General features: G+C 43.0%; 1 protein-coding gene across 2 annotated transcripts in view; it reads right to left on the reverse strand.

The window, feature by feature from the left end:
• The window catches only part of LOC121557030 (protein kinase C beta type), a 102086-nt gene extending 83710 nt beyond the window's left edge, over nt 1-18376 (reverse strand). The window contains exons 1-2 of one of the 2 annotated variants that reach the window (XM_045213097.1): nt 17703-18376; nt 17172-17203 (exon numbers count right to left, since the gene is read on the reverse strand). In XM_045213097.1, the coding sequence (XP_045069032.1) occupies nt 17172-17203; nt 17703-17902 (232 nt within the window). In that variant the 5' untranslated portion in view covers nt 17903-18376. The remainder of the gene's footprint in view (nt 1-17171; nt 17204-17702) is intronic. The other variant, XM_045213098.1, reaches the window with a different exon arrangement.
• Between the last annotated feature and the right edge of the window lie 9440 nt (nt 18377-27816).

Genomic DNA, 27816 nt, shown 5'->3' on the forward strand with positions numbered 1-27816 from the left:
TTCTTGTGATCATTTTGACCCCACAGGGTGAGATCTTGCGTGGAGCCCCAGATCGAGCGAGATTATCAGTGGTCTTGTATGTCTTCCATTTCCTAATAATTGCTCCCACAGTTGATTTCTTCAAACCAAGCTGCTTATTACCTATTGCAGATTCAGTCTTCCCAGCCTGGTGCAGGTCTACAATTTTGTTTCTGGTGTCCTTTGACAGCTCTTTGGTCTTGACCATAGTGGAGTTTGGAGTGTGACTGTTTGAGGTTGTGGACAGGTGTCTTTTATACTGATAACAAGTTCAAACAGGTGCCATTAATACAGGTAGTAGTGGAGGACAGAGGAGCCTCTTAAAGAAGAAGTTACAGGTCTGTGAGAGTCAGAAATCTTGCTTGTTTGTAGGTGACCAAATACTTATTTTCCACCATAATTTGCAAATACATTCATTAGAAATCCTACAATGTGATTTTCTGGATTTTTTTCTCAATTTGTCTGTCATAGTTGACGTGTACCTATGATGAAAATGACAGGCCTCTCATCTTTTTAAGTGGGAGAACTTGCACAATTGGTGGCTGACTAAATACTTTTTTCCCCACTGTATGTTCTGGCTAGACACTGGTATCATCTACTCTCTGTTGTATGTTCTGGCTAGACACTGGTATCATCTACTCTCTGTTGTATGTTCTGGCTAGACACTGGTATCATCTACTCTCTGTTGTATGTTCTGGCTAGACACTGGTATCATCTACTCTCTGTTGTATGTTCTGGCTAGACACTGGTATCATCTACTCTCTGTTGTATGTTCTGGCTAGACACTGGTATCATCTACTCTCTGTTGTATGTTCTGGCTAGACACTGGTATCATCTACTCTCTGTTGTATGTTCTGGCTAGACACTGGTATCATCTACTCTCTGTTGTATGTTCTGGCTAGACACTGGTATCATCTACTCTCTGTTGTATGTTCTGGCTAGACACTGGTATCATCTACTCTCTGTTGTATGTTCTGGCTAGACACTGGTATCATCTACTCTCTGTTGTATGTTCTGGCTAGACACTGGTATCATCTACTCTCTGTTGTATGTTCTGGCTAGACACTGGTACCATCTACTCTCTGTTGTATGTTCTGGCTAGACACTGGTATCATCTACTCTCTGTTGTATGTTCTGGCTAGACACTGGTATCATCTACTCTCTGTTGTATGTTCTGGCTAGACACTGGTATCATCTACTCTCTGTTGTATGTTCTGGCTAGACACTGGTATCATCTACTCTCTGTTGTATGTTCTGGCTAGACACTGGTATCATCTACTCTCTGTTGTATGTTCTGGTAGACACTGGTATCATCTACTCTCTGTTGTATGTTCTGGCTAGACACTGGTATCATCTACTCTCTGTTGTATGTTCTGGCTAGACACTGGTATCATCTACTCTCTGTTGTATGTTCTGGCTAGACACTGGTATCATCTACTCTCTGTTGTATGTTCTGGCTAGACACTGGTATCATCTACTCTCTGTTGTATGTTCTGGCTAGACACTGGTATCATCTACTCTCTGTTGTATGTTCTGGCTAGACACTGGTATCATCTACTCTCTGTTGTATGTTCTGGCTAGACACTGGTATCATCTACTCTCTGTTGTATGTTCTGGCTAGACACTGGTATCATCTACTCTCTGTTGTATGTTCTGGCTAGACACTGGTATCATCTACTCTCTGTTGTATGTTCTGGCTAGACACTGGTATCATCTACTCTCTGTTGTATGTTCTGGCTAGACACTGGTATCATCTACTCTCTGTTGTATGTTCTGGCTAGACACTGGTATCATCTACTCTCTGTTGTATGTTCTGGCTAGACACTGGTATCATCTACTCTCTGTTGTATGTTCTGGCTAGACACTGGTATCATCTACTCTCTGTTGTATGTTCTGGCTAGACACTGGTATCATCTACTCTCTGTTGTATGTTCTGGCTAGACACTGGTATCATCTACTCTCTGTTGTATGTTCTGGCTAGACACTGGTATCATCTACTCTCTGTTGTATGTTCTGGCTAGACACTGGTATCATCTACTCTCTGTTGTATGTTCTGGCTAGACACTGGTATCATCTACTCTCTGTTGTATGTTCTGGCTAGACACTGGTATCATCTACTCTCTGTTGTATGTTCTGGCTAGACACTGGTACCATCTACTCTCTGTTGTATGTTCTGGCTAGACACTGGTATCATCTACTCTCTGTTGTATGTTCTGGCTAGACACTGGTATCATCTACTCTCTGTTGTATGTTCTGGCTAGACACTGGTATCATCTACTCTCTGTTGTATGTTCTGGCTAGACACTGGTATCATCTACTCTCTGTTGTATGTTCTGGCTAGACACTGGTATCATCTACTCTCTGTTGTATGTTCTGGCTAGACACTGGTATCATCTACTCTCTGTTGTATGTTCTGGCTAGACACTGGTATCATCTACTCTCTGTTGTATGTTCTGGCTAGACACTGGTATCATCTACTCTCTGTTGTATGTTCTGGTAGACACTGGTATCATCTACTCTCTGTTGTATGTTCTGGCTAGACACTGGTATCATCTACTCTCTGTTGTATGTTCTGGCTAGACACTGGTACCATCTACTCTCTGTTGTATGTTCTGGCTAGACACTGGTACCATCTACTCTCTGTTGTATGTTCTGGCTAGACACTGGTATCATCTACTCTCTGTTGTATGTTCTGGCTAGACACTGGTACCATCTACTCTCTGTTGTATGTTCTGGCTAGACACTGGTATCATCTACTCTCTGTTGTATGTTCTGGCTAGACACTGGTATCATCTACTCTCTGTTGTATGTTCTGGTAGACACTGGTACCATCTACTCTCTGTTGTATGTTCTGGCTAGACACTGGTATCATCTACTCTCTGTTGTATGTTCTGGCTAGACACTGGTATCATCTACTCTCTGTTGTATGTTCTGGATCGACACTGGTATCATCTACTCTCTGTTGTATGTTCTGGCTAGACACTGGTATCATCTACTCTCTGTTGTATGTTCTGGCTAGACACTGGTATCATCTACTCTCTGTTGTATGTTCTGGCTAGACACTGGTATCATCTACTCTCTGTTGTATGTTCTGGCTAGACACTGGTACCATCTACTCTCTGTTGTATGTTCTGGCTAGACACTGGTATCATCTACTCTCTGTTGTATGTTCTGGCTAGACACTGGTATCATCTACTCTCTGTTGTATGTTCTGGCTAGACACTGGTACCATCTACTCTCTGTTGTATGTTCTGGCTAGACACTGGTACCATCTACTCTCTGTTGTATGTTCTGGCTAGACACTGGTACCATCTACTCTCTGTTGTATGTTCTGGCTAGACACTGGTATCATCTACTCTCTGTTGTATGTTCTGGCTAGACACTGGTATCATCTACTCTCTGTTGTATGTTCTGGTAGACACTGGTATCATCTACTCTCTGTTGTATGTTCTGGCTAGACACTGGTATCATCTACTCTCTGTTGTATGTTCTGGCTAGACACTGGTATCATCTACTCTCTGTTGTATGTTCTGGCTAGACACTGGTATCATCTACTCTCTGTTGTATGTTCTGGATCGACACTGGTATCATCTACTCTCTGTTGTATGTTCTGGCTAGACACTGGTATCATCTACTCTCTGTTGTATGTTCTGGCTAGACACTGGTACCATCTACTCTCTGTTGTATGTTCTGGCTAGACACTGGTATCATCTACTCTCTGTTGTATGTTCTGGCTAGACACTGGTATCATCTACTCTCTGTTGTATGTTCTGGCTAGACACTGGTATCATCTACTCTCTGTTGTATGTTCTGGCTAGACACTGGTACCATCTACTCTCTGTTGTATGTTCTGGCTAGACACTGGTATCATCTACTCTCTGTTGTATGTTCTGGCTAGACACTGGTACCATCTACTCTCTGTTGTATGTTCTGGATCGACACTGGTATCATCTACTCTCTGTTGTATGTTCTGGCTAGACACTGGTATCATCTACTCTCTGTTGTATGTTCTGGCTAGACACTGGTATCATCTACTCTCTGTTGTATGTTCTGGCTAGACACTGGTATCATCTACTCTCTGTTGTATGTTCTGGTAGACACTGGTACCATCTACTCTCTGTTGTATGTTCTGGCTAGACACTGGTATCATCTACTCTCTGTTGTATGTTCTGGCTAGACACTGGTATCATCTACTCTCTGTTGTATGTTCTGGCTAGACACTGGTATCATCTACTCTCTGTTGTATGTTCTGGATCGACACTGGTATCATCTACTCTCTGTTGTATGTTCTGGCTAGACACTGGTATCATCTACTCTCTGTTGTATGTTCTGGATCGACACTGGTATCATCTACTCTCTGTTGTATGTTCTGGATCGACACTGGTATCATCTACTCTCTGTTGTATGTTCTGGCTAGACACTGGTATCATCTACTCTCTGTTGTATGTTCTGGCTAGACACTGGTATCATCTACTCTCTGTTGTATGTTCTGGTAGACACTGGTATCATCTACTCTCTGTTGTATGTTCTGGTAGACACTGGTATCATCTACTCTCTGTTGTATGTTCTGGGTAGACACTGGTACCATCTACTCTCTGTTGTATGTTCTGGCTAGACACTGGTACCATCTACTCTCTGTTGTATGTTCTGGCTAGACACTGGTATCATCTACTCTCTGTTGTATGTTCTGGCTAGACACTGGTACCATCTACTCTCTGTTGTATGTTCTGGTTAGACACTGGTATCATCTACTCTCTGTTGTATGTTCTGGCTAGACACTGGTATCATCTACTCTCTGTTGTATGTTCTGGTAGACACTGGTATCATCTACTCTCTGTTGTATGTTCTGGCTAGACACTGGTACCATCTACTCTCTGTTGTATGTTCTGGCTAGACACTGGTACCATCTACTCTCTGTTGTATGTTCTGGCTAGACACTGGTATCATCTACTCTCTGTTGTATGTTCTGGCTAGACACTGGTACCATCTACTCTCTGTTGTATGTTCTGGATAGACACTGGTATCATCTACTCTCTGTTGTATGTTCTGGCTAGACACTGGTACCATCTACTCTCTGTTGTATGTTCTGGCTAGACACTGGTACCATCTACTCTCTGTTGTATGTTCTGGATCGACACTGGTATCATCTACTCTCTGTTGTATGTTCTGGATCGACACTGGTATCATCTACTCTCTGTTGTATGTTCTGGCTAGACACTGGTATCATCTACTCTCTGTTGTATGTTCTGGTAGACACTGGTATCATCTACTCTCTGTTGTATGTTCTGGCTAGACACTGGTATCATCTACTCTCTGTTGTATGTTCTGGTAGACACTGGTACCATCTACTCTCTGTTGTATGTTCTGGCTAGACACTGGTACCATCTACTCTCTGTTGTATGTTCTGGCTAGACACTGGTACCATCTACTCTCTGTTGTATGTTCTGGTAGACACTGGTACCATCTACTCTCTGTTGTATGTTCTGGCTAGACACTGGTATCATCTACTCTCTGTTGTATGTTCTGGCTAGACACTGGTACCATCTACTCTCTGTTGTATGTTCTGGCTAGACACTGGTATCATCTACTCTCTGTTGTATGTTCTGGTAGACACTGGTATCATCTACTCTCTGTTGTATGTTCTGGATCGACACTGGTACCATCTACTCTCTGTTGTATGTTCTGGCTAGACACTGGTACCATCTACTCTCTGTTGTATGTTCTGGCTAGACACTGGTATCATCTACTCTCTGTTGTATGTTCTGGTAGACACTGGTACCATCTACTCTCTGTTGTATGTTCTGGCTAGACACTGGTATCATCTACTCTCTGTTGTATGTTCTGGCTAGACACTGGTATCATCTACTCTCTGTTGTATGTTCTGGCTAGACACTGGTACCATCTACTCTCTGTTGTATGTTCTGGTAGACACTGGTATCATGACTACTGCGTCATACCACATAGTACTGTTTTAGCCTTTATACAGTCTGTACCTGAGACACCACGACTGATGATGCCAATCCTAGAAATCAGGGATGGGCAACTGCCGTTTTTAAAGGCCCTCGGATCAATCCCCCCCATGTTATCATGGCCAAATTACCATCCGGGGGGCCCCCATTGATTTTGTTAGTCACGCTCACTCAGATATCATATCAAAAACGGCAAACATTTTGCTCCACCCCATGGCAAAACATTTGTAGAATTGCACAAAATGAACAGACCAGCGAGCAACTAAAGACGAGTGGCCCACCATCGTCTAACCATCCCTGCTATAAATAATCACTGGGATCAATCACAGCGCGGCGCGACACATCACAGCCGGACACACACCCGCTGGCCTCGCTCCTCCCCCCCGGTAGCCTACTCCTCCCGGTGACAACGGAACGGCGGTAAACAAATGAGAGACGTTTATTCTGCTGGGACGGATCAGACCAGAAGACAGAGCAGACATCGGGTCTAACCGTTAACCATCAACAGATCGTCATAGCAACGTGGGGAATATTTCTAGACATTACATTTGGCTACTGTATTCTAATGATGTGGTGTATGCTGCTATAGTAACCTACTACAATATATAGGCTGCTATAGTAACCTACTACAGTATATAGGCTAGGCTGCTATAGTAACCTACTACAATATTTAGGCTGGGCTGCAATAGTAACCTACTACAATATATAGGCTAGGCTGCTATAGTAACCTACTACAGTATATAGGCTAGGCTGCTATAGTAACCTACTACAATATATAGGCTAGGCTGCTATAGTAACCTACTACAGTATATAGGCTAGGCTGCTATAGTAACCTACTACAATATTTAGGCTGGGCTGCAATAGTAACCTACTACAATATATAGGCTAGGCTGCTATAGTAACCTACTACAATATATAGGCTAGGCTGCTATAGTAACCTACTACAGTATATAGGCTAGGCTGCTATAGTAACCTACTACAATATATAGGCTAGGCTGCTATAGTAACCTACTACAATATATAGGCTAGGCTGCTATAGTAACCTACTACAGTATATAGGCTGGGCTGCTATAGTAACCTACTACAATATATAGGCTAGGCTGCTATAGTAACCTACTACAATATATAGGCTAGGCTGCTATAGTAACCTACTACAATATATAGGCTAGGCTGCTATAGTAACCTACTACAGTATATAGGCTAGGCTGCTATAGTAACCTACTACAGTATATAGGCTAGGCTGCTATAGTAACCTACTACAGTATATAGGCTGGGCTGCTATAGTAACCTACTACAATATATAGGCTAGGCTGCTATAGTAACCTACTACAATATATAGGCTAGGCTGCTATAGTAACCTACTACAATATATAGGCTAGGCTGCTATAGTAACCTACTACAATATATAGGCTAGGGCTGCTATAGTAACCTACTACAGTATATAGGCTAGGCTGCTATAGTAACCTACTACAGTATATAGGCTAGGCTGCTATAGTAACCTACTACAATATATAGGCTAGGCTGCTATAGTAACCTACTACAGTATATAGGCTAGGCTGCTATAGTAACCTACTACAATATATAGGCTAGGCTGCTATAGTAACCTACTACAATATATAGTGGGGAAAAAAGTATTTAGTCAGCCACCAATTGTGCAAGTTCTCCCACTTAAAAAAGATGAGAGTGGCCTGTAATTTCCCATCATAGGTACGCGTCAACTATGACAGACAAAATGAGAAAAGAAAATCCAGAAAATCACATTGTAGAATTTTTAATGAATTTAGTTGCAAATTATGGTGGAAAATAAGTATTTGGTCAATAACAAAAAGTTTCTCAATACGTTGTTATATATCATTTGTTGGCAATGACAGGTCAAACGTTTTCTGTAAGTCTTCACAAGGTTTTCACACACTGTTGCTGGTATTTTGGCCCATTCCTCCATGCAGATCTCCTCTAGAGCAGTGATGTTTTGGGGCTGTCGCTGGGCAACACGGACTTTCAACTCCCTCCAAATATTTTCTATGGGGTTGAGATCTGGAGACTGGCTAGGCCACTCCAGGACCTTGAAATGCTTCTTACGAAGCCACTCCTTAGTTGCCCGGGCGGTGTGTTTGGGATCATTGTCATGCTGAAAGACCCAGCCACGTTTCATCTTCAATGCCCTTGCTGATGGAAGGAGGTTTTCACTCAAAATCTCACGATACATGGCCCCATTCATTCTTTCCTTTACATGGATCAGTCGTCCTGGTCCCTTTGCAGAAAAAACAGCCCCAAAGCATGATGTTTCCACCCCCATGCTTCACAGTAGGTATGGTGTTCTTTGGATGCAACTCAGCATTCTTTATCCTCCAAACACGACGAGTTGAGTTTTTACCAAAAAAGTTATATTTGGTTTCATCTGACCATATGACATTCTCCCAATCCTCTTCTGGATCATCCAAATGCACTCCAGCACACTTCAGGCGGGCCTGGACATGTACTGGCTTAAGCAGGGGGGACACGTCTGGCACTGCAGGATTTGAGTCCCTGGCGGCGTAGTGTGTTACTGATGGTAGGCTTTGTTACTTTGGTCCCAGCTCTCTGCAGGTCATTCACTAGGTCCCCGTGTGGTTCTGGGATTTTTGCTCACCGTTCTTGTGATCATTTTGACCCACGGGGTGAGATCTTGCGTGGAGCCCCAGATCGAGGGAGATTACCAGTGGTCTTGTATGTCTTCCATTTCCTAATAATTGCTCCCCACAGTTGATTTCTTCAAACCAAGCTGCTTACCTATTGCAGATTCAGTCTTCCCAGCCTGGTGCCAATCTACAATTTTGTTTCTGGTGTCCTTTGACAGCTCTTTGGTCTTGGCCATAGTGGAGTGTGGAGTGTGACTGTTTGAGGTTGTGGACAGGTGTCTTTTATACTGATAACAAGTTCAAACAGGTGCCATTAATACAGGTAACGAGTGGAGGACAGAGGAGTCTCTTAAAAGAAGAAGTTACAGGTCTGTGAGAGCCAGCAATCTTGCTTGTTTGTAGGTGACCAAATACTTATTTTCCACCATAATTTGCAAATAAATTCATTAAAAATCCTACAATGTGATTTTCTCAATTTTTTTTCCTCAATTTGTCTGTCATAGTTGACGTGTACCTATGATGAAAATTACAGGCCTCTCTCATCATTTTAAGTGGGAGAACTTGTACAATTGGTGGCTGACTAAATACTTTTTTTTCCCCACTGTATAGGCTAGGCTGCTATAGTAACCTACTACAATATATAGGCTAGGCTGCTATAGTAACCTACTACAATATATAGGCTAGGCTGCTATAGTAACCTACTACAATATATAGGCTAGGCTGCTATAGTAACCTACTACAATATTTAGGCTAGGCTGCTATAGTAACCTACTACAGTATATAGGCTTCTATAGTAACCTACTACAATATATAGGCTAGGCTGCTATAGTAACCTACTACTATATATAGGCTGCTATAGTAACCTACTACAATATAAAGGCTAGGCTGCTATAGTAACCTACTACAGTATATAGGCTGGGCTGCTATAGTAACCTACTACAGTATATAGGCTAGGCTGCTATAGTAACCTACTACAGTATATAGGCTAGGCTGCTATAGTAACCTACTACAGTATATAGGCTGGGCTGCTATAGTAACCTACTACAGTATATAGGCTGGGCTGCTATAGTAACCTACTACAATATATAGGCTAGGCTGCTATAGTAACCTACTACAATATATAGGCTAGGCTGCTATAGTAACCTACTACAATATATAGGCTAGGCTGCTATAGTAACCTACTACAATATATAGGCTGCTATAGTAACCTACTACAGTATATAGGCTAGGCTGCTATAGTAACCTACTACAATATATAGGCTAGGCTGCTATAGTAACCTACTACAGTATATAGGCTAGGCTGCTATAGTAACCTACTACAATATATAGGCTAGGCTGCTATAGTAACCTACTACAATATATAGGCTAGGCTGCTATAGTAACCTACTACAGTATATAGGCTGGGCTGCTATAGTAACCTACTACAATATATAGGCTAGGCTGCTATAGTAACCTACTACAATATATAGGCTAGGCTGCTATAGTAACCTACTACAATATATAGGCTAGGATGCTATAGTAACCTACTACAATATATAGGCTAGGCTGCTATAGTAACCTACTACAATATATAGGCTAGGCTGCTATAGTAACCTACTACAATATATAGGCTAGGCTGCTATAGTAACCTACTACAATATATAGGCTAGGCTGCTATAGTAACCTACTACAATATATAGGCTAGGGCTGCTATAGTAACCTACTACAGTATATAGGCTAGGGCTGCTATAGTAACCTACTACAATATATAGGCTAGGCTGCTATAGTAACCCACTACAGTATATAGGCTAGGCTGCTATAGTAACCTACTACAATATATAGGCTAGGCTGCTATAGTAACCTACTACAGTATATAGGCTGGGCTGCTATAGTAACCTACTACAGTATATAGGCTAGGCTGCTATAGTAACCTACTACAATATATAGGCTAGGGCTGCTATAGTAACCTACTACAATATATAGGCTAGGCTGCTATAGTAACCTACTACAATATATAGGCTAGGCTGCTATAGTAACCTACAACAATATATAGGCTGGGCTGCTATAGTAACCTACTAAAGTATATAGGCTAGGCTGCTATAGTAACCTACTACAATATATAGGCTAGGCTGCTATAGTAACCTACTACAGTATATAGGCTAGGCTGCTATAGTAACCTACTACAGTATATAGGCTAGGCTGCTATAGTAACCTACTACAATATATAGGCTGCTATAGTAACCTACTACAATATATAGGCTGCTATAGTAACCTACTACAATATATAGGCTAGGCTGCTATAGTAACCTACTACAGTATATAGGCTAGGCTGCTATAGTAACCTACTACAATATATAGGCTAGGCTGCTATAGTAACCTACTACAATATATAGGCTAGGCTGCTATAGTAACCTACTACAATATATAGGCTGCTATAGTAACCTACTACAATATATAGGCTAGGCTGCAATAGTAACCTACTACAATATAGCTAGGCTGCTATAGTAACCTACTACAGTATATAGGCTAGGCTGCTATAGTAACCTACTACAATATATAGGCTAGGCTGCTATAGTAACCTACTACAATATATAGGCTAGGCTGCTATAGTAACCTACTACAGTATATAGGCTAGGACTGCTATAGTAACCTACTACAATATATAGGCTAGGCTGCTATAGTAACCTACTACAGTATATAGGCTAGGGCTGCTATAGTAACCTACTACAATATATAGGCTAGGCTGCTATAGTAACCTACTACAGTATATAGGCTGGGCTGCTATAGTAACCTACTACAATATATAGGCTAGGCTGCTATAGTAACCTACTACAGTATATAGGCTAGGCTGCTATAGTAACCTACTACAATATATAGGCTAGGCTGCTATAGTAACCTACTACAGTATATAGGCTGGGCTGCTATAGTAACCTACTACAGTATATAGGCTAGGCTGCTATAGTAACCTACTACAGTATATAGGCTAGGCTGCTATAGTAACCTACTACAGTATATAGGCTAGGCTGCTATAGTAACCTACTACAGTATATAGGCTGCTATAGTAACCTACTACAGTATATAGGCTAGGCTGCTATAGTAACCTACTACAGTATATAGGCTAGGCTGCTATAGTAACCTACTACAGTATATAGGCTAGGCTGCTATAGTAACCTACTACAGTATATAGGCTAGGCTGCTATAGTAACCTACTACAATATATAGGCTAGGCTGCTATAGTAACCTACTACAATATATAGGCTGGGCTGCTATAGTAACCTACTACAGTATATAGGCTAGGCTGCTATAGTAACCTACTACAGTATATAGGCTAGGCTGCTATAGTAACCTACTACAATATATAGGCTAGGCTGCTATAGTAACCTACTACAATATATAGGCTGGGCTGCTATAGTAACCTACTACAGTATATAGGCTAGGCTGCTATAGTAACCTACTACAATATATAGGCTAGGCTGCTATAGTAACCTACTACAGTATATAGGCTGCTATAGTAACCTACTACAATATATAGGCTTGGCTGCTATAGTAACCTACTACAATATATAGGCTAGGCTGCTATAGTAACCTACTACAGTATATAGGCTAGGCTGCTATAGTAACCTACTACAGTATATAGGCTGGGCTGCTATAGTAACCTACTACAGTATATAGGCTAGGCTGCTATAGTAACCTACTACAATATATATAGGCTAGGCTGCTATAGTAACCTACTACAATATATATAGGCTAGGCTGCTATAGTAACCTACTACAATATATAGGCTGGGCTGCTATAGTAACCTATACAGTATATAGGCTAGGCTGCTATAGTAACCTACTACAATATATAGGCTAGGCTGCTATAGTAACCTACTACAGTATATAGGCTGCTATAGTAACCTACTACAATATATAGGCTTGGCTGCTATAGTAACCTACTACAATATATAGGCTAGGCTGCTATAGTAACCTACTACAGTATATAGGCTGGGCTGCTATAGTAACCTACTACAATATATAGGCTAGGCTGCTATAGTAACCTACTACAGTATATAGGCTAGGCTGCTATAGTAACCTACTACAGTATATAGGCTAGGCTGCTATAGTAACCTACTACAATATATAGGCTAGGCTGCTATAGTAACCTACTACAATATATAGGCTGGGCTGCTATAGTAACCTACTACAATATATAGGCTGCTATAGTAACCTACTACAATATATATAGGCTGGGCTGCTATAGTAACCTACTACAGTATATAGGCTAGGCTGCTATAGTAACCTACTACAGTATATAGGCTAGGCTGCTATAGTAACCTACTACAGTATATAGGCTGGGATGCTATAGTAACCTACTACAATATATAGGCTAGGCTGCTATAGTAACCTACTACAGTATATAGGCTGGGCTGCTATAGTAACCTACTACAATATATAGGCTAGGCTGCTATAGTAACCTACTACAGTATATAGGCTAGGCTGCTATAGTAACCTACTACAATATATAGGCTGGGCTGCTATAGTAACCTACTACAATATATAGGCTAGGCTGCTATAGTAACCTACTACAGTATATAGGCTAGGCTGCTATAGTAACCTACTACAATATATAGGCTGATATAGTAACCTACTACAGTATATAGGCTGGGCTGCTATAGTAACCTACTACAGTATATAGGCTAGGCTGTTATAGTAACCTACTACAATATATAGGCTAGGCTGCTATAGTAACATACTACAATATATAGGCTAGTCTGCTATAGTAACATACTACAATATATAGGTATACTCGGCTGTGGGCTATACTCGGCCTTGTCTCAGGATTGTAAGTTGGTGGTTGAGGATATCCCTCTAGTGGTGCGGGGGCTGTGCTTTGGCAGAGTGGGTGGGGTTATATCCTTCCTGTTTGGCCCTGTCCGTGGTTTCTTCGGATGGGGCCACAGTGTCCCGGACCGCTCCTGTCTCAGCCTCCAGTATTTATGCTGCAGTAGTTTATGTGTCGGGGGGGCTGGGGTTAGTTGGTTATACCTGGAGTACTTCTCCTGTCTTATCCAGTGTCCTGTGGATTTAAGTATGCTCTCTCTAATTCTCTCGTTCTCTCTTTCTCTCTGAGAACCTGAGCCCTAGGACCATACGTCAGGACTACCGGGCATGATGACACCTTGCTGTCCCCAGTCCGCCTGGCCTTGCTGCTATTCCAGTTTCAACTGTTCTGCCTTTGGTTACGAAACCCCTACCTGTCCCAGACCTGCTGTTTTCAACTCTTAATGATCGGCTATGAAAAGCCAACTGAGAGACCTGAGCCCTAGGACCATGCTTCGGGACTACCGGCCGTGGTGACTCCTTGCTGTCCCCAGTCCGCCTGGCCTTGCTGCTATTCCAGTTTCAACTGTTCTGCCTGCGGTTATGGAACCCCTACCTGTCCCAGACCTGCTGTTTTCAACTCTTAATGATCGGCTATGAAAAGCCAACTGAGATTTATTCCTGATTATTATTTGACCATGCTTGTCACTTATGGACATTTTGAACATCTTGGCATGGTTCTGTTATAATCTTCACCGGCACAGCCAGAAGAGGACTGCCACCCCTCATAGCCTGGTTCCTCTCAGGTTTCTTCCTAGGGTTTCGCCTTTCTAGGGAGTTTTTCTAGCCACCGTGCTTCTACACCTGCATTACTAGCTGTTTGGGGTTTTAGGCTGGGTTTCTGTACAGCACTTCGAGATATTAGCTGATGTAAGAAGGGCTATATAAAATAAAATTGATTGATTGATATAGGCTGCTATAGTAACCTACTACAATATATAGGCTGGGCTGCAATAGTAACCTACTACAATATATAGGCTAGGCTGCTATAGTAACCTACTACAGATATATAGGCTGCTATAGTAACCTACTACAGTATATAGGCTAGGCTGCTATAGTAACCTACTACAATATATAGGCTAGGCTGCTATAGTAACCTACTACAATATATAGGCTAGGCTGCTATAGTAACCTACTACAATATATAGGCTAGGCTGCTATAGTAACCTACTACAGTATATAGGCTAGGCTGCTATAGTAACCTACTACATATATATAGGCTAGGCTGCTATAGTAACCTACTACAATATATAGGCTAGGCTGCTATAGTAACCTACTACAGTATATAGGCTAGGCTGCTATAGTAACCTACTACAATATATAGGCTAGGCTGCTATAGTAACCTACTACAATATATAGGCTAGGCTGCTATAGTAACCTACTAGCAATAGTACTACAGTATATAGGCTGGGCTGCTATAGTAACCTGCTACAATATATAGGCTAGGCTGCTATAGTAACCTACTACAGTATATAGGCTAGGCTGCTATAGTAACCTACTACAGTATATAGGCTAGGCTGCTATAGTAACCTACTACAATATATAGGCTAGGCTGCTATAGTAACCTACTACAGTATATAGGCTAGGCTGCTATAGTAACCTACTACAATATATAGGCTAGGCTGCTATAGTAACCTACTACAGTATATAGGCTAGGCTGCTATAGTAACCTACTACAGTATATAGGCTAGGGCTGCTATAGTAACCTACTACAGTATATAGGCTAGGCTGCTATAGTAACCTACTACAATATATAGGCTAGGCTGCTATAGTAACCTACTACAGTATATAGGCTAGGCTGCTATAGTAACCTACTACAATATATAGGCTAGGCTGCTATAGTAACCTACTACAGTATATAGGCTAGGCTGCTATAGTAACCTACTACAGTATATAGGCTGCTATAGTAACCTACTACAGTATATAGGCTAGGCTGCTATAGTAACCTACTACAGTATATAGGCTAGGCTGCTATAGTAACCTACTACAGTATATAGGCTAGGCTGCTATAGTAACCTACTACAATATATAGGCTAGGCTGCTATAGTAACCTACTACATATATAGTAGGCTGCTATAGTAACCTACTACAGTATATAGGCTAGGCTGCTATAGTAACCTACTACAATATATAGGCTAGGCTGCTATAGTAACCTACTACAGTATATAGGCTAGGCTGCTATAGTAACCTACTACAGTATATAGGCTAGGCTGCTATAGTAACCTACTACAATATATAGGCTAGGCTGCTATAGTAACCTACTACAATATATAGGCTAGGCTGCTATAGTAACCTACTACAGTATATAGGCTAGGCTGCTATAGTAACCTACTACAAATATAGGCTAGGCTGCTATAGTAACCTACTACATATATAGGCTAGGCTGCTATAGTAACCTACTACAATATATAGGCTAGGCTGCTATAGTAACCTACTACATATATATAGGCTAGGCTGCTATAGTAACCTACTACAGTATATAGGCTAGGCTGCTATAGTAACCTACTACAATATATAGGCTAGGCTGCTATAGTAACCTACTACAATATATAGGCTAGGCTGCTATAGTAACCTACTACAGTATATAGGCTAGGCTGCTATAGTAACCTACTACAGTATATAGGCTAGGCTGCTATAGTAACCTACTACAATATATAGGCTGTATAGTAACCTAACATAATAGGCTGCTATAGTAACCTACTACAGTATATAGGCTAGGCTGCTATAGTAACCTACTACAATATATAGGCTAGGCTGCTATAGTAACCTACTACAGTATATAGGCTAGGCTGCTATAGTAACCTACTACAGTATATAGGCTAGGCTGCTATAGTAACCTACTACAATATATAGGCTAGGCTGCTATAGTAACCTACTACAATATATAGGCTAGGCTGCTATAGTAACCTACTACAGTATATAGGCTAGGCTGCTATAGTAACCTACTACAATATATAGGCTGCTATAGTAACCTACTACAATATATAGGCTGCTATAGTAACCTACTACAGTATATAGGCTAGGCTGCTATAGTAACCTACTACAGTATATAGGCTAGGCTGCTATAGTAACCTACTACAGTATATAGGCTAGGCTGCTATAGTAACCTACTACAATATATAGGCTGCTATAGTAACCTACTACAATATATAGGCTAGGCTGCTATAGTAACCTACTACAATATATAGGCTAGGCTGCTATAGTAACCTACTACAGTATATAGGCTAGGCTGCTATAGTAACCTACTACAATATATAGGCTAGGCTGCTATAGTAACCTACTACAATATATAGGCTGCTATAGAGCTGCTATAGCTACTACTACTACAGTATATAGGCTAGGGCTGCTATAGTAACCTACTACAATATATAGGCTAGGCTGCTATAGTAACCTACTACAGTATATAGGCTAGGCTGCTATAGTAACCTACTACAATATATAGGCTGCTATAGTAACCTACTACAATATATAGGCTAGGCTGCTATAGTAACCTACTACAGTATATAGGCTAGGGCTGCTATAGTAACCTACTACAGTATATAGGCTAGGCGCAGTGCATATAGTAACCTACTACAGTATATAGGCTAGGCTGCTATAGTAACCTACTACAGTATATAGGCTGGGCTGCTATAGTAACCTACTACAGTATATAGGCTAGGCTGCTATAGTAACCTACTACAGTATATAGGCTAGGCTGCAATAGTAGGCCGATAGGTATGTCTTACCTTGACACTGGAAACCTTGCTTCCCGAAACCCCTGGGAAGAGAAATGGAATATGGATTTTTATTATTGACTTTCTCTAATCTGATTATGGAATATACTCACTAGAACACACGTCTTTCTAACGTTGAAATTGTGGTTGTGAATGGTGTCATACAGATACCGACACAGAGGCCTGGGCTGGCGTACACACAGACACAGACAGACAGACAGACAGACAGACACACACACACACACACACACACACACCTGGAGTCAGTGTGTGATGCGGTAGAATGATCGATAGACTGACTGACTATCTGTCTCTGGTGGGTCTGACCACACATAGGACACCACAATGTCGGATGAATGGTTATACAACCGTGTTCAATTCAGTGTGTAGGCCGTGTGTAAAGGCTGTGGGTTATATTTCTGTTTGCAATTCATGCAGTGTCTCCGTCTCTCTCTGCCTGGCTAAAGTCATTCAGCAGCAAGTGAATCACCTGTACCCTGTACCCTGCGCGCGACACACACACACACACACACACACACTAACCAGATGAAGTCCGTGCAGTGGCTGCAGAACGTGGGCTGCTTGAAGAAGCGCGCAATGAACTTGTGGTCCTTGACCTCGTGCACGTTCTTCTGGCGCAGGGCTCCTTGGCGGGCGAAGCCCCTCGCGGCCCCACTCTCCCGCCGCTCGGATCCCCCGGTGCTCGAGCTCTCTCCGTCGCTGCCCTGCTCGCGGTCAGCCATCTTAACGCGGAAGTGAGGGGGAATGAGAGAGTTGTGTCTTTTCACAGCTTCAGCAGGTGCCTCCCTCCCCTCTTCCTCTTCTCTCGGTGTGTCCCCCCCCCCGGTGCTCGCTCGGTGTGTGTGTGTCCTGACTCCTGCCAAGCCTCGCACTGCTGGGTCCCCGACTCCCCGTGGCTCTGCTTCCCTGTTCACTCGGATCTCCCACAGCCCCCTGAGACGGAGCGGCGCTGCTGCAGCTGTGGCGACGTGCTGCTGGTGTGTGAGCGAAGCGCCCCGTGCAGTGTGGACGTTGTTTGCAGGAAGAGTGTTGCGCTGGAACGGTGAGATAAGGGCGGTGAAACCCCTCCCCCTTCTCTGTACTCGGAATGCCACCGTCCACGGCGTGAGTGTGTAGGAAGAGAGAGAGGGACTGTTTTTGTCGCTAACATGAGGGTGAACAGCAGGCTATGGGTGTAGCCTAGGTCATGAGAGAGGGGAGACAGAGAGAAGGGGTGTGTTACTGAATGTGTGTGAATGTAGGTCTAAAACATTCCCAGAGAGAGACAGAGAGATGTAAACACTTGTTGAAGATCATCTGACCACCCTCTCAGCCAGTGAGAGAGAGAAAGAGGTGGGCGGAACTCTAGAATGGAGAGAATAATGGAATAGAACGGTGGAATAGATAGAACACCAGAATATAGAACAGTGGAATAGATAGAACACCAGAATATAGAACAGTGGAGTAGATAGAACACCAGAATATAGAACGGTGGAATAGATAGAACACCAGAATATAGAACAGTGGAATAGATAGAACACCAGAATATAGAACAGTGGAATAGATAGAACACCAGTATATAGAACAGTGGAATAGATAGAACACCAGAATATAGAACAGTGGAATAGATAGAACACCAGAATATAGAACAGTGGAATAGATAGAACACCAGAATATAGAACAGTGGAATAGATAGAACACCAGAATATAGAACAGTGGAATAGATAGAACACCAGAATATAGAACAGTGGAATAGATAGAACACCAGAATATGGAACAGTGGAATAGATAGAACACCAGAATATAGAACAGTGGAATAGATAGAACACCAGAATATAGAACAGTGGAATAGATAGAACACCAGAATATAGAACAGTGGAATAGATAGAACACCAGAATATAGAACAGTGGAATAGATAGAACACCAGAATATAGAACAGTGGAATAGATAGAACACCAGAATATAGAACAGTGGAATAGATAGAACACCAGAATATAGAACAGTGGAATAGATAGAACACCAGAATATAGAACAGTGGAATAGATAGAACACCAGAATATAGAACGGTGGAATAGATAGAACACCAGAATATAGAACGGTGGAATAGATAGAACACCAGAATATAGAACGGTGTAATAGATAGAACACCAGAATATAGAACAGTGGAATAGATAGAACACCAGAATATAGAACAGTGGAATAGATAGAACACCAGAATATAGAACAGTGGAATAGATAGAACACCAGAATATAGAACAGTGGAATAGATAGAACACCAGAATATAGAACAGTGGAATAGATAGAACACCAGAATATAGAACAGTGGAATAGATAGAACACCAGAATATAGAACAGTGGAATAGATAGAACACCAGAATATGGAACTGCGGAAAAGGAGGGCAAAGCCACAGAGCTCTATACTAAGAGAGTGATGTGGATCCTGGTAGGTAAATATCTAGGGTCAGCTCAGCCCACCCTCTCTCCAGATCAAGGAGAAAAACCACTAGGAAAACATGTCCTTCCATCATATTAGTCAGTGAGTCTCTAGGGGCAAAACATGTGCACACACACACACACACACACACACACACACACACACACACACACACACACACACACACACACACACACACACACACACACACACAGAGAGAGACTTCCCTCTGAAATGTGGCGACTGTTCACCACTCCATTGTCTCCGTTACAACAGCATTGCATCACAAGTTTCCTCAGGCAGACCCCCCCCAAAAAAATATATCTATACATTTTAGTCATTTAGCAGACGCTCTTACAGCTAGTTAGTGCATACATTTTTCATACTGGGCCCCCTGTGGGAAACGAACCCACAACCCTGGCGTTGCAAACACCATGCTCTACCAACTGAGCTACACGGGACCTATAGTTGGAGGAGTTGCGGAGTTCATTGGAAATAATGCCATTGTTGATTAGATGCTTTTTTTTTCATTAATTAGGCTATTTTCTCTTGGTCTATAAACTCAACACAGATATAAAACATGAATAAAAAATTTTTAAAAGTTATTTGAGTATTCATTTACAAAGTTACCATAGAGTATCTGTTATCTACCAAAATGACTGAAGATTCCGGTAACTTTATTAAATTACCGGTAGTTTTGTGACACTAGCCGTATAGAACAATCAACTGGTTATATTGAAAATCTATCTGAACATTGCTGTTTATCATCTCTCTATCTGGTGTCTGTCTGAACATTGCTGTTTATCATCTCTCTATCTGGTGTCTGTCTGAACATTGCTGTTTATCATCTCTCTATCTGGTGTCTGTCTGAACATTGCTGTTTATCATCTCTCTATCTGGTGTCTGTCTGAACATTGTCTGCTTTGACAGTGTAGAGACCGAGAGGGAGCAGTAGCCGGCGCAGGGATTTGAACCGGTGACTCTGTGGTTAGGAGCTGAGTGGCAGAGAGTGCACTACCACCCGTCTGTGCCATAAGAGTTAGGACCCCTTTCCATTGGGCCAAATATGAATACTGCTTTTGAAGCTCATCTCTAGTAGCTATCCAAGAGGTCCTCTCCTTTCCTCCAGGGTATCTTCAACAGGTTACCAGGTTGTTATCCAGCTACAGACTGGTCTAGTTAGGCTACCAGGTTGTTATCCAGCTACAGACTGGTCTAGTTAGGCTACCAGGTTGTTATCCAGCTACATACTGGTCTAGTTAGGCTACCAGGTTGTTATCCAGCTACATACTGGTCTAGTTAGGCTACCAGGTTGTTATCCAGCTACATACTGGTCTAGTTAGGCTACCAGGTTGTTATCCAGCTACATACTGGTCTAGTTAGGCTACCAGGTTGTTATCCGGCTACAGACTGGTCTAGTTAGGCTACCAGGTTGTTATCCAGCTACAGACTGGTCTAGTTAGGCTACCAGGTTGTTATCCAGCTACATACTGGTCTAGTTAGGCTACCAGGTTGTTATCCAGCTACATACTGGTCTAGTTAGGCTACCAGGTTGTTATCCAGCTACAGACTGGTCTAGTTAGGCTACCAGGTTGTTATCCAGCTACAGACTGGTCTAGTTAGGCTACCAGGTTGTTATCCAGCTACATACTGGTCTAGTTAGGCTACCAGGTTGTTATCCAGCTACAGACTGGTCTAGTTAGGCTACCAGGTTGCTATCCAGCTACATACTGGTCTAGTTAGGCTACCAGGTTGCTATCCAGCTACATACTGGTCTAGTTAGGTTACCAGGTTGTTATCCAGCTACAGACTGGTCTAGTTAGGCTACCAGGTTGTTATCCAGCTACATACTGGTCTAGTTAGGCTACCAGGTTGCTATCCAGCTACATACTGGTCTAGTTAGGCTACCAGGTTGCTATCCAGCTACATACTGGTCTAGTTAGGCTACCAGGTTGCTATCCAGCTACATACTGGTCTAGTTAGGTTACCAGGTTGTTATCCAGCTACAGACTGGTCTAGTTAGGCTACCAGGTTGTTATCCAGCTACATACTGGTCTAGTTAGGCTACCAGGTTGCTATCCAGCTACATACTGGTCTAGTTAGGTTACCAGGTTGTTATCCAGCTACAGACTGGTCTAGTTAGGCTACCAGGTTGTTATCCAGCTACATACTGGTCTAGTTAGGCTACCAGGTTGTTATCCAGCTACATACTGGTCTAGTTAGGCTACCAGGTTGTTATCCAGCTACATACTGGTCTAGTTAGGCTACCAGGTTGTTATCCAGCTACAGACTGGTCTAGTTAGGCTACCATATTGTTATCCAGCTACATACTGGTCTAGTTAGGCTACCAGGTTGTTATCCAGCTACATACTGGTCTAGTTAGGCTACCAGGTTGTTATCCTGCTACATACTGGTCTAGTTAGGCTACCAGGTTGTTATCCAGCTACATACTGGTCTAGTTAGGCTACCAGGTTGTTATCCAGCTACATACTGGTCTAGTTAGGCTACCAGGTTGTTATCCAGCTACATACTGGTCTAGTTAGGCTACCAGGTTGTTATCCAGCTACAGACTGGTCTAGTTAGGCTACCAGGTTGTTATCCAGCTACATACTGGTCTAGTTAGGCTACCAGGTTGTTATCCAGCTACAGACTGGTCTAGTTAGGCTACCAGGTTGCTATCCAGCTACATACTGGTCTAGTTATGCTACCAGGTTGTTATCCAGCTACAGACTGGTCTAGTTAGGCTACCAGGTTGCTATCCAGCTACATACTGGTCTAGTTAGGCTACCAGGTTGTTATCCAGCTACAGACTGGTCTAGTTAGGCTACCAGGTTGTTATCCATCTACAGACTGGTCTAGTTAGGCTACCAGGTTGTTATCCAGCTATATACTGGTCTAGTTAGGCTACCAGGTTGTTATCCAGCTACAGACTGGTCTAGTTAGGCTACCAGGTTGTTATCCAGCTACAGACTGGTCTAGTTAGGCTACCAGGTTGCTATCCAGCTACATACTGGTCTAGTTATGCTACCAGGTTGTTATCCAGCTACAGACTGGTCTAGTTAGGCTACCAGGTTGTTATCCAGCTACATACTGGTCTAGTTAGGCTACCAAGTTGTTATCCAGCTACATACTGGTCTAGTTAGGCTACCAGGTTGTTATCCTGCTACAGACTGGTCTAGTTAGGCTACCAGGTTGTTATCCAGCTACATACTGGTCTAGTTAGGCTACCAGGTTGTTATCCAGCTACAGACTGGTCTAGTTAGGCTACCAGGTTGTTTTCCAGCTACAGACTGGTCTAGTTAGGCTACCAGGTTGTTTTCCAGCTACATACTGGTCTAGTTAGGCTACCAGGTTGTTATCCAGCTACAGACTGGTCTAGTTAGGCTACCAGGTTGTTATCCAGCTACAGACTGGTCTAGTTAGGCTACCAGGTTGTTATCCTCAACTGCTAGTTAGACAGTTGTTCCAGACTGGTCTAGTTAGGCTACCAGGTTGTTATCCAGCTACATACTGGTCTAGTTAGGCTACCAGGTTGTTATCCAGCTACAGACTGGTCTAGTTAGGCTACCAGGTTGTTATCCAGCTACAGACTGGTCTAGTTAGGCTACCAGGTTGTTATCCAGCTACAGACTGGTCTAGTTAGGCTACCAGGTTGTTATCCAGCTACAGACTGGTCTAGTTAGGCTACCAGGTTGTTATCCAGCTACAGACTGGTCTAGTTAGGCTACCAGGTTGTTATCCAGCTACATACTGGTCTAGTTAGGCTACCAGGTTGTTATCCAGCTACAGACTGGTCTAGTTAGGCTACCAGGTTGTTATCCAGCTACATACTGGTCTAGTTAGGCTACCAGGTTGTTATCCAGCTACATACTGGTCTAGTTAGGCTACCAGGTTGCTATCCAGCTACATACTGGTCTAGTTAGGCTACCAGGTTGTTATCCTGCTACAGACTGGTCTAGTTAGGCTACCAGGTTGTTATCCAGCTACAGACTGGTCTAGTTAGGCTACCAGGTTGTTATCCAGCTACAGACTGGTCTAGTTAGGCTACCAGGTTGTTATCCAGCTACATACTGGTCTAGTTAGGCTACCAGGTTGTTATCCAGCTACAGACTGGTCTAGTTAGGCTACCAGGTTGCTATCCAGCTACAGACTGGTCTAGTTAGGCTACCAGGTTGTTATCCAGCTACAGACTGGTCTAGTTAGGCTACCAGGTTGTTATCCAGCTACAGACTGGTCTAGTTAGGCTACCAGGTTGTTATCCAGCTACATACTGGTCTAGTTAGGCTACCAGGTTGTTATCCAGCTACAGACTGGTCTAGTTAGGCTACCAGGTTGTTATCCAGCTACATACTGGTCTAGTTAGGCTACCAGGTTGTTATCCAGCTACAGACTGGTCTAGTTAGGCTACCAGGTTGTTTTCCAGCTACAGACTGGTCTAGTTAGGCTACCAGGTTGTTTTCCAGCTACATACTGGTCTAGTTAGGCTACCAGGTTGTTATCCAGCTACAGACTGGTCTAGTTAGGCTACCAGGTTGTTATCCAGCTACATACTGGTCTAGTTAGGCTACCAGGTTGCTATCCAGCTACATACTGGTCTAGTTAGGCTACCAGGTTGTTATCCAGCTACAGACTGGTCTAGTTAGGCTACCAGGTTGTTATCCAGCTACATACTGGTCTAGTTAGGCTACCAGGTTGTTATCCAGCTACAGACTGGTCTAGTTAGGCTACCAGGTTGTTATCCAGCTACATACTGGTCTAGTTAGGCTACCAGGTTGTTATCCAGCTACATACTGGTCTAGTTAGGCTACCAGGTTGTTATCCAGCTACAGACTGGTCTAGTTAGGCTACCAGGTTGTTATCCAGCTACAGACTGGTCTAGTTAGGCTACCAGGTTGTTATCCAGCTACAGACTGGTCTAGTTAGGCTACCAGGTTGTTATCCGGCTACAGACTGGTCTAGTTAGGCTACCAGGTTGTTATCCAGCTACAGACTGGTCTAGTTAGGCTACCAGGTTGTTATCCAGCTACAGACTGGTCTAGTTAGGCTACCAGGTTGTTATCCAGCTACAGACTGGTCTAGTTAGGCTACCAGGTTGTTATCCAGCTACAGACTGGTCTAGTTAGGCTACCAGGTTGTTATCCAGCTACAGACTGGTCTAGTTAGGCTACCAGGTTGTTATCCAGCTACAGACTGGTCTAGTTAGGCTACCAGGTTGTTATCCAGCTACAACTGGTCTAGTTAGGCTACCAGGTTGTTATCCAGCTACAGACTGGTCTAGTTAGGCTACCAGGTTGTTATCCAGCTACAGACTGGTCTAGTTAGGCTACCAGGTTGTTATCCAGCTACAGACTGGTCTAGTTAGGCTACCAGGTTGTTATCCAGCTACAGACTGGTCTAGTTAGGCTACCAGGTTGTTATCCAGCTACAGACTGGTCTAGTTAGGCTACCAGGTTGTTATCCAGCTACAGACTGGTCTAGTTAGGCTACCAGGTTGTTATCCAGCTACATACTGGTCTAGTTAGGCTACCAGGTTGTTATCCAGCTACAGACTGGTCTAGTTAGGCTACCAGGTTGTTATCCAGCTACATACTGGTCTAGTTAGGCTACCAGGTTGTTATCCAGCTACAGACTGGTCTAGTTAGGCTACCAGGTTGTTATCCAGCTACAGACTGGTCTAGTTAGGCTACCAGGTTGTTATCCAGCTACAGACTGGTCTAGTTAGGCTACCAGGTTGTTATCCAGCTACAGACTGGTCTAGTTAGGCTACCAGGTTGTTATCCAGCTACAGACTGGTCTAGTTAGGCTACCAGGTTGTTATCCAGCTACATACTGGTCTAGTTAGGCTACCAGGTTGTTATCCAGCTACAGACTGGTCTAGTTAGGCTACCAGGTTGTTATCCAGCTACAGACTGGTCTAGTTAGGCTACCAGGTTGTTATCCAGCTACATACTGGTCTAGTTAGGCTACCAGGTTGTTATCCAGCTACAGACTGGTCTAGTTAGGCTACCAGGTTGTTATCCAGCTACAGACTGGTCTAGTTAGGCTACCAGGTTGTTATCCAGCTACAGACTGGTCTAGTTAGGCTACCAGGTTGTTATCCAGCTACAGACTGGTCTAGTTAGGCTACCAGGTTGTTATCCAGCTACAGACTGGTCTAGTTAGGCTACCAGGTTGTTATCCAGCTACAGACTGGTCTAGTTAGGCTACCAGGTTGTTATCCAGCTACAGACTGGTCTAGTTAGGCTACCAGGTTGTTATCCAGCTACATACTGGTCTAGTTAGGCTACCAGGTTGTTATCCAGCTACAGACTGGTCTAGTTAGGCTACCAGGTTGTTATCCAGCTACAGACTGGTCTAGTTAGGCTACCAGGTTGTTATCCAGCTACAGACTGGTCTAGTTAGGCTACCAGGTTGTTATCCAGCTACAGACTGGTCTAGTTAGGCTACCAGGTTGTTATCCAGCTACAGACTGGTCTAGTTAGGCTACCAGGTTGTTATCCAGCTACAGACTGGTCTAGTTAGGCTACCAGGTTGTTATCCAGCTACAGACTGGTCTAGTTAGGCTACCAGGTTGTTATCCAGCTACAGACTGGTCTAGTTAGGCTACCAGGTTGTTATCCAGCTACAGACTGGTCTAGTTAGGCTACCAGGTTGTTATCCAGCTACAGACTGGTCTAGTTAGGCTACCAGGTTGTTATCCAGCTACAGACTGGTCTAGTTAGGCTACCAGGTTGTTATCCAGCTACAGACTGGTCTAGTTAGGCTACCAGGTTGTTATCCAGCTACAGACTGGTCTAGTTAGGCTACCAGGTTGTTATCCAGCTACAGACTGGTCTAGTTAGGCTACCAGGTTGTTATCCAGCTACAGACTGGTCTAGTTAGGCTACCAGGTTGTTATCCAGCTACATACTGGTCTAGTTAGGCTACCAGGTTGTTATCCAGCTACATACTGGTCTAGTTAGGCTACCAGGTTGTTATCCAGCTACAGACTGGTCTAGTTAGGCTACCAGGTTGTTATCCAGCTACAGACTGGTCTAGTTAGGCTACCAGGTTGTTATCCAGCTACAGACTGGTCTAGTTAGGCTACCAGGTTGTTATCCAGCTACAGACTGGTCTAGTTAGGCTACCAGGTTGTTATCCAGCTACAGACTGGTCTAGTTAGGCTACCAGGTTGTTATCCAGCTACAGACTGGTCTAGTTAGGCTACCAGGTTGTTATCCAGCTACAGACTGGTCTAGTTAGGCTACCAGGTTGTTATCCAGCTACATACTGGTCTAGTTAGGCTACCAGGTTGTTATCCAGCTACAGACTGGTCTAGTTAGGCTACCAGGTTGTTATCCAGCTACAGACTGGTCTAGTTAGGCTACCAGGCGGTAGTTACTGTTGTCCAGCTACATACTGGTCTAGTTAGGCTACCAGGTTGTTATCCAGCTACAGACTGGTCTAGTTAGGCTACCAGGTTGTTATCCAGCTACAGACTGGTCTAGTTAGGCTACCAGGTTGTTATCCAGCTACAGACTGGTCTAGTTAGGCTACCAGGTTGTTATCCAGCTACATACTGGTCTAGTTAGGCTACCAGGTTGTTATCCAGCTACAGACTGGTCTAGTTAGGCTACCAGGTTGTTATCCAGCTACATACTGGTCTAGTTAGGCTACCAGGTTGCTATCCAGCTACATACTGGTCTAGTTAGGCTACCAGGTTGCTAAACGCTTTATATCCATTGCTTAGCTGGAATGGAATGTTCCTATCCTGTGTAGATGACTGTGATATGTGGTTGTCTCACCCAGCTACCTTAAGATGAATGCACTTACTGTAAGTCGCTCTGGATAAGAGAATCTGCTAAATGACTAAAATGTCAAATGTACTGTAAATGTTTTGCATACAGATCTCATATTACTGTATTGATTTAAAACATATACACACATATATAACACACACACACACACACACACACACACACACACACACACACATATATATATATATTGATGTCACAAATGTATCATTTGTACAGTTCTTTATAAATGTGGTCCTTTGTAGCTCAGCGGTACGGCGCTTAAGCCAGTACATCAAAAGACCAAAGCAAAATGTATGCACTACTGAAGTCGCGATAAAAGCGTCTGCTAAATGGCATATTATTTATTATAAAGCATGTAGTTATTTGTCCCATCTGACTGTGTAAAACGTATTATCTCTGAGAGTGGGGGGGCTGTATTGCATT

Source organism: Coregonus clupeaformis, unplaced genomic scaffold (genome assembly GCF_020615455.1).
Source record: "Coregonus clupeaformis isolate EN_2021a unplaced genomic scaffold, ASM2061545v1 scaf0078, whole genome shotgun sequence".
In the NCBI taxonomy this organism is placed as follows: Eukaryota; Metazoa; Chordata; class Actinopteri; order Salmoniformes; family Salmonidae; genus Coregonus; species Coregonus clupeaformis.